Genomic DNA, 15,202 nt, shown 5'->3' with positions numbered 1-15,202 from the left:
ATGGTATAGCTATACCAGGGCTGCATCTGCAGATTTGGGAACCTTTTTAAGTAAGACTGATAGAGTATAACGTGTGTAACGTTTACCCTTAACATTTAAATTTAGATATGTTCCCCACCTTTCTCTTCCGTTTATCCGACCTCTCCCCACTCCCTTCAGCTTCACAACATACCCCAAATGAAGATGCCATAGCCACATAGGATCTGCAAAAAAGTCTTTGTTCTCGAAAGCAGTCCAATTCTAGAGAACAAATTCAGTTGGTAACAAAAGAATCACATACTTGAACCGGGTCATATCAAGAGTCAAAATAACGTAAGAGTATGTATGAGAAGATGTATGAGTGTGTATGAAACAAGGAGTGAGCACCGAGAGAGAGTTGTGTGGCAGTGTATCCTCTCTGCCGACAGCTTCGGAGAAACGGCATGGTGGTTAGTAAGTTAATGGTAAAGTACTCACATTGCAGTACGGGTGTGCCTGTGACTGCCAGTTCCCGGGAGTCATGGCGATGCTTCTCCACCAGGGTGCGCACGTCCCGGATGAGGGCGATGGGATCCCCCAGCAGCTCCGGGACACTCTTCCTGTTGGCGGGCAGCTGGTGCAGGTACATCACTATGGCCTGGAAAAAAAAACAAAACACAGACGAATCAAAAAAAACTGCTTCCATGACAACTCAGGACAGTGGTAATGTAATGCAACATACTTTTGAAAAGTGATATACTTATAAAAGTGATCTAACATTCTGTCGCCGCATGTCTCCGCTAAACTTGTTCATTTCATTGATCCAATGACATTCAAATCGTCTTAAGTGATTGTGACAATACTAATGAAGGTATGGTAGATACTCACAATATAGCCCTGATGAAAGTCCACCATTCAGAATGGGACATGGTACTTCCCAACCTTACTTTCTCCATCTCCTTCTCCTCCCCATATCCTAAAGCCTCACCTCACCTCCTACCATTGGGGATGCCATAGTCCTGCCGGCTTCGGACAGTAAATACATAGACTAACCTTCAATCCGTGCAGCTCCTGCTGAGTCAGATGCACATGCTTGGCCGGCGGCTTCAATTCCCCGTTCTTCTTATCATCCTTATCCTCCTTGACCACATCTGCAGTCACTGTCTCCTTGCCCCCGTCCTCGGTGGCCGGGGCGCTGTGGGGTCGCGACGGGGGAGCGCCCAACAGGGGCGAGACGGCATCGTCGACTTCTTCGGGGTGGCCGTCCTGCCCCACGGCCAGCAGGTGGGTGCGCCCCAGCAGGATGCTGACGTAGCGCTCCAGCACATACCACAACATCTCCGTGAAAAAGGGGTAGCGGAATTTCTGCGGCACCTAAGGAATATAAACGATATTAAAATATGTCAATAATTAATATTGACCCGTAGGGACCGACAAGAAACTTTGATACAAAAATAAAAATATATTTTTGTTAAAGCCAACACGTAGACAATACCACACATGATGAAGTGACATTTTTATGTTTGTCTTATTAACCTAGTAGAGGAAATATCCAAAGGCAAAATTAACATACAAGTTAAAATTACTGTGAATAAATCCGTTTTAGCAACATATTTGCAAACCTTGGTGCTGTCCTCCACCTGGGCGATTTTCAGCTGCTTCTCGATGCCAAACTGATGCAGGAAGTTTCCGCCAAAGACCAGTGAGTCGCTCGGAGTGTACACTGCGTGAATCCAGCCGGTTGGGATGAAGAAAGTGTTGCCGGCATACAGCTAAAATAAAATATTTAGAAGTCAGTACCTGTCTCACATTTAATATTAAGTTAGCGGGACAAGAAAGAGTTTAATTGGGAGCATTTGCCTATTTGAAAAAGTCGAGAATGCCACCGAAAGGCGTGGCAAGATCTAATAAATCAAATAAAGTACTCTCTCAGTAATCCGCCGTTCGATTATCCCACAAATACACTGTTATTTTTACTAGTCGAAAGCACAAAATCAAGCTCTATATTTTGCCAGTATGTCGTATATCAAATTCAGGAGTTAGCAGCAAGCTTAGACTACACGATTACACTGACGGATTGGGTTATCTTACTTTTACACACTCAGTTACTATACCGCTCTGTTTAGCTAACTCCCGCTGATCATTTTACCAGCCACCGGGGTTAATTATTCATGTTTTATGACGTTTTGATTAGTTCTACCACATTTGTTGTTTGAATATGTTTACAAAATGGAGCCTTAACGTAATTGTAAATATAACATCTTAACTTTAAACCATTAGAAGTGCCAATTTCACAATAAAAACTGTTTTTATAAAATACCTGTCTTAATGTTTAACATAGTTTGTATATAAATATGCACTACTAGCTGAATTCCCCAACGTTACATGGGGTGAGTTTTTAACCACTTAATACTAGGGTTTTTTATAAAAAGTTTAATCAGGTAAAGCGATGCATTCATACATACACGAAAATGTGAAAACAATAAAGTAAAGATGAAATAAGCAGCTCAAAAACACGATTCATCAAAATACGGTTCCATTATAATTCAACACAGTGACAATTCAACAGAGTTTTAAAAAGTAATATAAAGTCATTACAAACGATGAATTTTTTTTTTTAACCTAACCTACTTATCCCAGTTAATAAAGTTTTTGTTTCATCACTTTCCATGACTTTATATAACTTTTTAAAGATGCTATGAATTATCATTGTGATGATTTATTCGGTCACCGTAAAATATATCGCTAATTTTGATGAGCCTTACTCGGGTTAGCTAAAAATAGAATGCTGCGAGTCGAAACCGGCGAGCGTCACTCGGTAGCAGAAATTGGAACGCTATTAGCGCGCGAGCGTGACTCCTTCAAAAGCATTAAGCTGTTAATATCAAATATTGACAGTGGCTTTCCTCTTGTTCTGAAGGTCACATATGCAAAATTTCATCTAGCAACAGACTTTCACTAATTATAATGATAATCACATGCCTAGCTTATGGGGTGGCGGATTAGTGAGAAAGTACTGTATTTGAAACAGGTTATCTCAAGAGTCAGTGTAATACAAGTATATGGATGAGACCAATGTAATAAGGAATATGAATAAAGCAAAGAGTATTCCATCCATAGATTAAAACTTACGTTAACTCGGATGCATTTTTCCACCGTGTCTCCGAAGAAAACGTCAGACTGCTTTCCGGAGAGGACCCACTTCTCGTACAGTTGAAGATTGCGCTCCGTTGGGGGGATCAGCCAAAACACTTTGGCTCCTAAAAGACGATACAAAAAACATTTTAAAATCAATAAATAAAAAAATTATATTTTGACCGCAGTGGGAGTAGGGATAGAAAAAAGATAAAAATTCACAGATATTTGATAAAGCACAGCTGATTTACTATCTAAAAAATAAATTAACTTAACCCATTGGAATCCAAATTGTTGAGCTTAAAAATTGGCCCTCACCTCGGAATTAATTTTGTACCAAATTTTTTAAATCTGCAGTGGTTTACTAAATCTAATATAACTTTGGAACCCTATGTTTAAGCGTAATATATTTTCTTTAAATTTACTTCTGTATTGCAATCAAGTTATGTAAAATAAATATTTTTAGTTTAAAAAAAATTATAATAATGTGAGTAAAATGTGGACATGAAAATAACTATAAAAAGAGAAGTTTTTTTCAATTTTTTTTTTTACTTAGATACAAAAAGTAGAACATTGGTCAATCTCATTGGAATAATTTTTATTTAAGTATTTAATACAGTCCAACTTGGTTATAACGAGCACGAGGGGACCGATTAAATTTGATCCTTATAGCCATTAATCATTGTATCCAAAATAGTTTCTTAATAAGTCTTATGTACCTACCTACTTGTGCCTCTACTATCAATATATTCGCAAAAGTAAAGAATATTTCAAAATATGAGTATGTGATAGGGATATCCATAAAATCAAAGAATACGTACGATGTACGTACATACGATGTACGTACCTTTGAGGATGTGATACCATACGGAAGTCCCTCCAAAGTCTACGTGGAAGTCTGTGTAGCATCCCTTCACCGACATGAGGCAGTACTTTTGCACTTTAGGGTACATCATATCCTCGATAAGGTTTGTGGACTCCACCTAAACAAAAATACATTTTCAAAATAGGTTTTACACGGTGTCTGAAAACTCATAGTGCAAGCGGGAACTGGTTAATCTAGATCACACATAGAACCGAAAAAAGATGAAAATGCATTCCGTCAACTCTTGGTGGCAATCACGAAAACAAGCGCACATATACGCATTTCTCTGAAATCGGATAACTGCTGTAGTTAATATATGAAATAAATGATGGGCATTTGCCGAGATTGTTAGCGCGATTGACTCCAGTCCCCGGGAAGGAAAGTACAATCCTCAGTCTTAAGTTTTAAAAGACATTTTAAAATAGATGTACAGTAGAACCCCGCTAATTCGAACCCCGATAATTCGAAAAATGCGTAATTCGAAATTTTCGCCAAAAAAATATCCACAGAATTTTTTTTTCATACAAAATGGTTTTTTAATTCGAAATTCGTTAATTCGTAATTCGAAATTTATTTTTGTCTGCACACGAAAATGTGTTTGTGTAGTTCGAAAAACTTCGATTTTTGCGAAAACAGATCAAAAAATTTCGTAAATCTGAATCTAAAAGACAGCCATAACGGTAAAATGCCGAAAAGTGTATTTTTACGTGATTATACATCTCCCTAATTAGTATTATTATTTTGTAAATCGGAATCGATTTACACTGGATTTCGTATTTTTTCAATTTATTCCGAATATCCGAGTTTGAAGGGCCGAGAAAATTCGTTTTACGCGGAAATATGACGTATGTTTACGAAATTTACTTAAAATATCTGATTTCAAAGGGTCGACTGCGATTGAATTCGAACGCTAAATTTCAATTTACGCGGAAATACGACATATTTTTACGTAATATACTAAGATCTGAATTTAAAAGGCCGGCCGCAAAGAAAATCCGCCGAGAAAATTCGATTTACGCGGAAATATATCGTATTTTTACGAATTTATTATAAATATCTGAATTTAAAGGGTCGGCCGCGACGGAAATCAGCCACGAAATTTCGATTTACGCGTAAATATATCGCATTTTTATGAGTTTATTTCAAAAATCTAAAATACAAAGATCCGGCGCGACGGAAATCGGCTCCGAAATTTCAATTTACGCAGAAAATATCGTATTTTTAAAAATTTACTTCGAATATTAGAGTTAAAAGATCCAGCGCTACAGAAATCGGTCGCAAAATTTCTATTCATGCGGAAATTTGACGTGTTTTTACGAAATTTACTTCAAATATCTGAACTTAGAGGATCGGCCGCTACCGAAATCAGCCGCGAAATTTCGGTTTACCCATAAATATATCGTATTTTTTGATACGTCCTATTAAATGATTTTATCAAAGTTGACATAAAAATTCCAATTTCGACTCAATTCACCTACTTGAAAATGAAAGCTGTAATAAAAAGAATATAACAAAAAATCGACTAGAAATGTCACCAGTTTCCTGCTTGTACTGTACTGGTGTAAGTTGATAGTATTTATATAATGGTTAGTATTACTGACCTAAAACAACTAAGAGGCATCATTTATCAATACTAGGCAAGAGTGCGATCTTTGTAACTAGAATCATTTGAAATATGAGATAAACAGTAGAAACCCGATAATTCGAAAAAATGCTTAAGGCGATGGATGCACTACGTCGTGTAATATTTTGAATCGAGCCGCCATCAATAACACTCCTTACATAGATGGCGATAAGGCTTAAATTCCCGCTTAACACCATCCAGCTTTTTTGATTTAGGCAAGAAAAAAACAGGGCCAAAAAGTGCCTTTTATTTTATTTTGTGGATGTTCAGGCATCATATTTAAATGTTTTCCAATCATTTTATAAATAACTTTTCCACATTATACAATAAAACCATAACCGAAAATGTGTTCGTAAGTAGGAAATTTTGAACTTTAAACAGTTTTCATAGGCCTTATAAATTATTTTTTTCTGGGCTTATAAAAAGACTTATGTAAAAAATACTCGATTATTTCAAAGGCCAAGATGTATTATACTCACTGTATTTATTTGAAGCATCTGAAACATTTCTAGGCGACCAAATTTTCAAACCAAAAACACATGATTTTGCATTACTATTGCCTTAATTTTAAATTTTCGCCAAAAAAAATATCCCCAGAAATTTTCTTCGCACAAAATGGTTTTTTAATTCTAAATTCGTTAATTCGTATTTCTAAATTAATATTTGTCTAATGAAATTTTTTTTTTGTGTATTCAAAAAAAATTCGATTTTTGCGAAAATAAATCATAAAATTTTGTAAATCTGAATCTGGAAGACAGCCATGGCGGTAAAAGGCCAAAAATGTATTTTTACATGGTTATATCGTCGTAATTAGAATTATTATTTTGTAAATCTGAATCGATTTACACAAGAATGTCAGATTGATGATCAAACTTATTTCGAATATCCGAATTAAAAGGGCCGAGAAAATTTGTTTTATGCGGAAATATGTTGTATTTTTACGAATTTACACCAAATAAATTTTTTCTTCCTATTTAAGACTCTTGTCAATGTAATGAAATTGTTTGTTTAAGGTTACCTGTGATTCCTTAAGATGGCGGGGCCACACGGAGTCCACCCAGTCCACCTGGCGTACGATAGTGGGGCTCTGGATGTAGTTGTCCAAGCGGGTGTGCGAGAACTCCAGCGAGATGACATTCAGCAGGCGCTCCTTGTTGGGGTCTTCGTAGTAACGCTGCCATTCCTAAACAGAAACAATTTTGTACATATATTAGCGCAGACCTGAATAGTCATAGAGATGCCATTGCTAACTGATATCTGATGATCACTTGGAGAGTAGTAGTACGCGGGGACCGGATTAGGTAGTTTCCGGTCATTCGGCATTAGAGCGTTGGAGGTCAAATTGAACTAACTGGAGTTTAAAAAGTAGAATCAATTTTTTCACTTCGTGTCTCATCTAAATTTAGATAAATCAGTGGAGAAAGTCTGAATTCTCCACGAATCGGTTCCAATTTTGAAAACGGCAATTAAAATAATTTTCTGTTAAAAATATTATGTTATAGGTAGGTACATACTTTATAAAATAAAGACACTTAAATTCAAAGCAAAAGTTTAGCAGTTCAATTTGGAATCCGGAGTTACAGACAAGAGTCGCAACCGAAATTAGTATTTTTAATACATCCTTACATTGTCATAAAATCTGAAAAGCGAAACTAGGTTTTCAACTGTGCATTTGAAGATGGGTTAACAATGATATCCATGTGTTCATACCTTCATGTTCATCTCAACATTTTTCTGCGTGTTGACATCCATCACGTCGAGAATCCTGCGGGACCCGACACACATCCTCACGTCATTGATGGTGAAGTTAGTCGTCGGCACTCTGCAAAAGAAAAATGTATTCGAACAAAGTATATCATCATCTATAGTATTGCGGAAAATCATAACAGCGTCTGGATATGTGAAAACGGGATTGGAGAATTACAGTGTTTTTCCACGGACGGGAGTGATCATCCTCATGGGCTAAATTTTATCAGGAAAACAGAATTTTAAAGGTGAAATGCATAGAAAAGTGGGCTGTAATTGTAAACGGGAGCAATTCACTCCAAGAGACTTTCCACAAATGAGGTGGTCAGCGCAGAGGGGTGAATGGAGGGAGTTTTGCCTGATTGACAATCCATTGTTTAACAGACCTTTTACCATATCTAATTTGCAGACACAATGTAGGTATATGGAGTCTGTTCTACAGGTATTTCAATGGAACTTGCTCGAATGAGCTAGCAGAAATTGATCCCCGGTGCAAGTATGCGAAACTCAAAGGACACAAGCGAAATGCCTTTTCAAAGTTGATGTTGGCTTCATGAAAACGCATCGTTTCTTCGACTCGTTTTGTGTAAGTCGGCTCGTGAGCCTTCATATAATCCAGGCCTCTTCAAGACCCACATCAATAAATCCCTTCCTTCAGCCTCTATGTTAACCCGCCTCACAACGCTGCCCAACATTTCCATGTATAGTTTTTTAAATGCATTGGAAGTTTTAAAGTGTAAAGGTGGTTCAAGTTATCATATAACTTCTATACGAAACATATTGTTAAATACCTTCCAAATGCTAACTACGTTTAGGTATTTTTGCGGTTTACGTCACTTCTGCGCTGATCGCCCCAAATGAATATTAGGAGAATGAAAGCATGAACACCTTGGATATGGCGCTTGGTATTGCTGCTAATTTTACTAGAATCCCTAATCTCTACATTTAGAGATAATGCTGTGAAAAACGTTTCCGTTCGTGCTATGAAGCATGCTCGAACAAAGATCTTAAAAATAGAACTGACGTTTGATCTGCAGCGGTACTATATTATAGCTGGCCAGTGTTGATTGGTGGGTAAGGATGGAAACCATAACAGTGGTTCTTCGGTAGTTGTTAGTATCAGCAATCATATATGGCTAATGCCTGCTTTCCCTGGATCTTCAGTTATTAGGACTCAGCATCCCAGCAACGATCATAATTATTACCTGATGCCCAGTCCGATCTTCTCCCTGAAGATGAGGGGGGTGCTGAAGCCGTGCTTCTGCAGGTACTCCACAGTGAGGTCAGCGCCGTGCATCTCGCGCACGGCCCCCGGGTGCTCGAACCTGGCGCTCTCCAGCTTATCCGCCAGCGAGAACCCCCGGCCCCCCTCCGCCGCCTCGTCGTCGCCCAGCGCCCACTCATCGCTGTACAGGGTGCGCTGCTTTCTTTCACGCTGTAAACAAAAAATGCATTCCATGTTAAAGAAAGCAAAGCTAAGTAGTATGAGATGAAGTGATCATTGTATCATCCCACCCCACAATACATACGGTAACAAAATCTATATTTTTTTTTAAATTTAATTTTACTTTAACTCCACACAGGAGGCCCTGAGGGAAATTATATTCCCGATGTAATCTTTGGGGATGCTGTGTGGAGGGTCTTTTAAGAAGAGGAAGGAGGGAACATGAAGAGATCCATGTTGCAGGAAGGAGGCAACACAGAGGCTAGCAAATCATTACACAGTTATTGTGGAACTCGAGGAGGAAGAAATCACCCATTCTCATAAGACAAATGCCAACTTGGCATGTTTCCCGACCATGCACCGGTGCCTAAACAATCAATAACGCTAGTTCCTCGGAGCATGTCCCATTGAAATACCGGTAAAACAAAGCCAGCATTCCCACCTGACGCCTGTGCTCTAAAGATTGCAATCCGTTTGTTAAGATAGGATAATCTATAAAATGGAGAGATTTTTCAAGTATTTTGGGGTTCCAGACAAGAGGTGGCTGCCAAATTCAACAGTGAGGCGCAATAGCGATTTATGTAGTCATTAGTTGAGTGCGCTTAAAGTTTCTGCGGGCCCTGTATAGTAAGCCCAGCTTCTTAGGCTAACATGACTGTGGCTTCGATGGAGGCGCCATGCCTGAGCTGGTCACTTACAGTTACACCGAGAATATCAATGAAATATCGTATTCATGTTGGAAAGATTACTCGGCGATCTGAGGTGTGCTCAGCATCAGACCTTTGTTAGTCTTCATAGAAAGGTCGAAGATTAGGATGCTTCACATGTACTAGGGATTCTCGAAGACTGGCTGTGTGAGGATAGGCTGGGTCTGCAATGGACGAACAGCGCTGAAGTAGCCCAGGACAAGGTCACCTGGAGGTGCCTTATCGAAGCAATGAGTCGTCTCAGGCCCGAATAGAAGAAGGGGAAAAGGATGAGATGATAGTTAGTTTTTTAATCAAATATACGGTTTTAATCCGAGATTGATGAAATTTTGCACACTTGACCTTCGAAATAGGATGAAGGTTACTGTTTGCACGAGATTTAGAAAAGCCACCCATCCCTTAAAGCAGAATTGAGAATTTTCACTTCTTGGTGAAATTTTGCACACTTATTTGTCTGAATCTGATTTCGAAAAACTCGGCAACGCGGGGAATTTCAGCTGGTAATGGCATAAAATTCTGTTATATTGGGGAAGAAAAAAATCAACCTGTAATGGTATGTTACGTATAAACAAACATGACAAAATTTCCGCGAGCCGAGCCGCGAATTATGGAAAAGGATCGAAGCAACCGCAAACGGCGCGAAACGGTTTGCAGTTGCTTTGTTTCCATTCCCATAATTCGTCGCTTGGTTCGCGGAAATTTTGTTCCGTTTATACGCACCCTTAGATGTATTTTTTTTTTGACTGAGGATTGAAGCTTCCTTTCCCCAAGAACTGGCTCTTAAACTGCTGTGAAATTTTAAAATGTCTTATTTTTTTTGGTTTCACAGAGAATTGAACCTTCCTCCACAGGGACTGGAATCAACCGCGCTAAAAACTGCTCCAAATCTCGATTGGGTAGGACCGACATTTCTTTCGTATATAAACTGCCGTAAGGTTATCCAATTTCAGAGAATTGCGTATATGGCCGCGCGTGTATGCGTGATTTCCACAAAACACAATGCATTGTTATCGATAAGGAGTCTATCTGCTGAGTTTCAGCACGATCGGATGTCGGAAAGTGGGTTAGTTTCCACATCCAAGATTTGCGTTCATTCATTCACGAAAACAAAAGTGAAAATCAAAAAGATGCATTTAAAAAATATTATTATGATTTCGGACTAAACTATTACGGAATATTTTTAACATTAGCAGTAGGTACCTACCTATTATGCTACGGTAGATACGCGAGCCGAACTGCCGAACTAAACCTTATGGGAAAGGAACAAAGCAGCCGCAAAATGGACCGAAACGCCGATTGCAGTTGCTTCGTTCCTTTCCCGTAATTCGTGGATCGGTTCGCAATGAAACCCAAATGAAGGATCAATTTTAATGAAACGGCATCAAATATTATAAATTATGAACACTCCTATTTTTTTAAATAGTGGAGCAGAAGCGGATATATTCAAAACCTCCTAGATTACAAGGCCGGGACACTGCATCAAATCAGCCTCCTAACTTGTGGGAACCTCAAAAAAATAGGATGTTTTAATAAATAAGATTAAATTGAAAAAATAAATAAAAACTAAATTTTTGTAAAATCCCATAAAAGTTAGGAGGTTGCTTTGCATACTTATGTAGTTGACCTACCAGGTAGTGTGGTACTGTATATTGTCTCCATACATAGTTAATAATAACATAGATCATTGTAGAAATGTATTATATATGTATACAGCGCTTTGAGGTGATTTTGCACAAAAACGGCGCTATACAAATCATCCATTATTATTATTATTGCTTTAAATGAGTGTCCAGCCTTGTGATCTAGGAGGTTTTGATATATTGATGTCAGTATGGATCAAACAAACAAGTCTATAGCAATAAAAGAATAAAACTTGTCTGTTTTTAATCCCTTATCGTAACGGCGAGATATTAGAGGGTTTATGGTTGTAATCACCAATCACCAGCCATAAACAGATACAATCGAAACTTGCTCACTACTTTGCGTGGCAAAATTATGATTTCAGTCAGTTTTCATGAATCGCAAATTGCTTTTTCACAATTGTTATATGAGATAACCGCAACTTTACTACATTTTACGTAATATATTATCGACTCCTACTAATTTTATTGTGCATGTTTGGCTTTAAAAACATGATTATGTTAGGGTAGGAAAGGTAAGGTAAAGTTAGGTTTTTTTACATACAAAAATATTAAAGTTAAAAAAAAAGTTTATATAAATAGTGCCTACATAATATGCATAGATTAAAGGGTAATAACGTCTCTTTTAACCCCAAGTGTAGTATCAATACAATACCAACATGCGAAAATGCCAATTATTGTAAATTCATTAAAATGAGGCTGGAGATAGTGGGGAGGGGTAGGTAGGTGGGGAAGAGGAAGATGGGGAAGTACCTGGCTATTCAGATCTGGTCACCAAACACGGCCAAAGCCATTTCAAGCAAAGTTTCAATTCTGAATGGTGGTCTTACACCAGGGCGATACTGAGAGTATGTGGCGGGCGGCGTGGATCTAATTTGTTTACAAATCTACTGTTTTATTCCGAGATTAATGAAATTTTGCACACTTGACTTTCAAAACAAGAGGAAGTTCACTATCTACATTAGATTTCGAAAAACTCTGCTTAAAGCCCTGGCAATGCCATGGACTAAGAATATTTTGAAATAAAAAACTAACTTTAAAATTGAAATGACTTATTTAAACCCTGTCGCTTACCGGTTTCGGTTATACGCAGTTAAAGACTTCGGAACCATTAAAATGTGCAGCTCTATGAAACCAAAGGTACCCGACCGCAATTAGAAAAAAATTATGAGACTTCGTGAATTTTTTTTATATGAAACGACAAAAAAGTCTATACAAAACGTTTGTAATACATTTGTCTAATAATTTTTTTTTCAAAAAACGTAAAGTGAGTCATTTTTTATGTTTGCAATCAAAATTTTAATATTTAACAAAAAATATTTATTTGTAACTAGCTGTACCCCGCTACGCACTGCTGTGGCTCAGTATGTATGTGCAGATAGAGGAACAATGGCGCGTTATTTTATTATAAGTCCAACAGCTGTTGGACTTATAATAAAATATGCGCTGTTTAAAAAAAAAAATACATGTTTCTACCTGTCACAGGTGACATCTATATATTTTTTACTAAATATAAAAACACATTACAATAATTTACAAATGTAGATATTTCGATGATGATTGCGAATAAATGACATTTTTTAACGAAAATAGGTATATAAAAACACACGCGTATTCGAATGCAACATTGTGTAAAAAATTTAAATCAAATGTGAAGAACTTTCGGCAATTTAAGATTTTGAACAAACGAACATTTACATTTTTATTTATAATAAAAAAATATGAGAGCATATTACATCACCTTTCAAAAACTGTTTTTACTCATCGGATAAGTTCAGATATATTTTAATTGCAAACGGAAATACTCTGACCGTCTGACCGAGTGTGGCTGAGGCCTGAACAGATAAACTGGTCGGAATTGATTTGAATTTAAAAAAATACGTAAAAACGAACAAAATATTTTGAAGATTAATTTTAAATTAAATTATGTGATTTGAGTTTTGCTGTTTTATTGTGCAATTGAGGGGCAAACAGTTAGAACACTCGTTCTAATTATTAAAAAAGGTCACAAAAACACTGCATTTTTAAATAAACGCAATTTAGAAAACCAGAGAGAGAAAACTGAATCCAACGTGAAATTCGAGCACGGAAAGAACAAATACCTACTTTTAATTTTTTTTAGTAAATAGTTTGTTAGTTTAATAATAATAACACATTAAAACTTACATAATACTGTTAAACTTTTATTTAAAAATCTGTTATCCTTATAGGTATGTGTGTACCTATGAATGACAGTACTAAAAACCTACATATTAAATTTTTCACAGTCCATCAATAAGGAAAACGCTTGTGTTAAAATACCATTAGTTAGAATGATTATTAACATTTTTTTAATTAGAACATTCGAAAAAGCCGTAAAATTATGTCGCTAAGCACTGTAAAATATTGTATGGCAAATTTTAATTTCACGTCAATTAGCTGTAAAAACAATGGAAGAAAATTATATTATAATATTTATCCACTCGAGCGATCGCGTTAATAATTGAAATATGAGTCCAGCGGCCGGGGTTTCAGAGCATTCGCTTTGGAAATCATACATCCCAATTTTAACATGGAGATATGTAAACTAATTATGGTGGAAATATAGTCAATAAATCTACCTATATTTTACCGATCATCGCGTATATTTTAGATTTATAAAAAAAATCGCAAACTTTATAAACGGGCGAATATTGCGTAAAGGAACCAACACTTTGAAATAAAATTCCGAACATGTACCACATTGCCATATGTGGTACTTATAAATTGGAAATAGATAGGAATATTTTAATACATCATTTTAAAAACAGAAAATCTCCTAATGAAACTCGGATACATGATACAAGAGCCTCAAAAAGGGATATACGAGATGTTCCAAAATTCAAGACAAGTTTTGGCCAAAGAAACCACATATATCTGGCAACCAAACTTTACAACATCCTTCCTCCAAGTTTGAAAAAGATAAATAAGCTTAAGGAAAAAATCAAAACATGGGTGAAAGAAATTAATACAGACATACTAGAAAATGTATTAAAAACATCATAGAAACTAAATAACAGATAATCAAAGAAATCTACCAGTCCGCCTCAGCACATGACTACCTAGTGAGGAGGACTAAGAACAAACTATATGAATGAAATATTATAGATTTTTATGTAATGTAACTCTCATCAAACCTTATTAAATAGACACTAATAAAAATAAAATAATAAAAAAATAATATTGAATATTATCTATTTCTATGTTGTCTACGACCTCCTTGATAATCACAGATACAAATATATATTAGAAGACTCATTTTTTTTATCGTAAACAGCTGTTCATAATGTTTGTACCAACAAAATATTTTACAGAATTTGGGTTCGCAGATTGACAAAATTGAGTGAACTAAATTAGGATATTTTATACATTTACCACAAAAAAACATAAAATTTTAAAGTATTATCCCAGCTTTCTACTAACACAAACTGCAGATGGCGGGAAGGTATTATTTTTTTATGTTTTACGAAAGGCAGATAAATTTGGAACATTACGACAATGAAACCAGCATTACCTATTTATTACCTAGCCATTATTATTGGAAAATTTGTATAGCGCCGCTTTCGTGAAAAATCACCCAAAGGGTGCGGTGACATATTATCCTTTCCATTGATTTTCCACTGTGGCCTACTATCTATCCTCTCTGCTTACGCCGCAGTAAGAGTAATCTTACAATTCTAGGAATCAGGTCGATCGCGAATATTTGATGTGTACTCTATATTGAGAATACTGTCCCAAATTAAGAGACTGTAATATAAATTGCAAATTGTTGGGGAAATACGAAAACGTGCTAAACCCCTTGCCAATTGAAATGAACTCATTTTGTCTTCTAGTAATTAGATAATAAAATACATAGAAGAATTCAGAATCATTTTAGATTGGAAAGGGTTCATAGGTTTTCGTATTTATTTGAACACTAGTTGACCCCCGTCATACCACCACGCGTTGCTGTCGCTCAGTCTGTCTGTGCAGATAGATAAACAAGATATGGCGATGTTTTTCAAATAAAGCATGTTTTTACCTGTCACAGGTGAGGTGACATCTATATAATATAGGTATTAGCAA

General features: G+C 36.5%; 1 protein-coding gene across 1 annotated transcript in view; it reads right to left on the bottom strand.

The window, feature by feature from the left end:
* Kdm2 (Lysine demethylase 2) overlaps positions 1–15,202 on the bottom strand; it is a 60,666-nt gene that overhangs the window by 22,317 nt on the left and 23,147 nt on the right. The window contains exons 2-9 of the mRNA XM_089645621.1: positions 8,534–8,763; positions 7,293–7,404; positions 6,601–6,765; positions 3,941–4,076; positions 3,091–3,218; positions 1,581–1,730; positions 1,012–1,332; positions 457–616 (exon numbers count right to left, since the gene is read on the bottom strand). Coding sequence (XP_089501747.1) covers positions 457–616; positions 1,012–1,332; positions 1,581–1,730; positions 3,091–3,218; positions 3,941–4,076; positions 6,601–6,765; positions 7,293–7,404; positions 8,534–8,763 — 1,402 coding nt within the window. The remainder of the gene's footprint in view (positions 1–456; positions 617–1,011; positions 1,333–1,580; positions 1,731–3,090; positions 3,219–3,940; positions 4,077–6,600; positions 6,766–7,292; positions 7,405–8,533; positions 8,764–15,202) is intronic.

The sequence above is a fragment of the Hesperophylax consimilis genome, chromosome 22 (assembly GCF_061612785.1).
Source record: "Hesperophylax consimilis isolate HC1 chromosome 22, BYU_Hcon_1.0, whole genome shotgun sequence".
Taxonomy (NCBI): domain Eukaryota; kingdom Metazoa; phylum Arthropoda; class Insecta; order Trichoptera; family Limnephilidae; genus Hesperophylax; species Hesperophylax consimilis.
The sequence above is the reverse complement of the archived record's forward strand: the minus strand, read 5'-3'. Positions and strand labels throughout refer to the sequence as shown.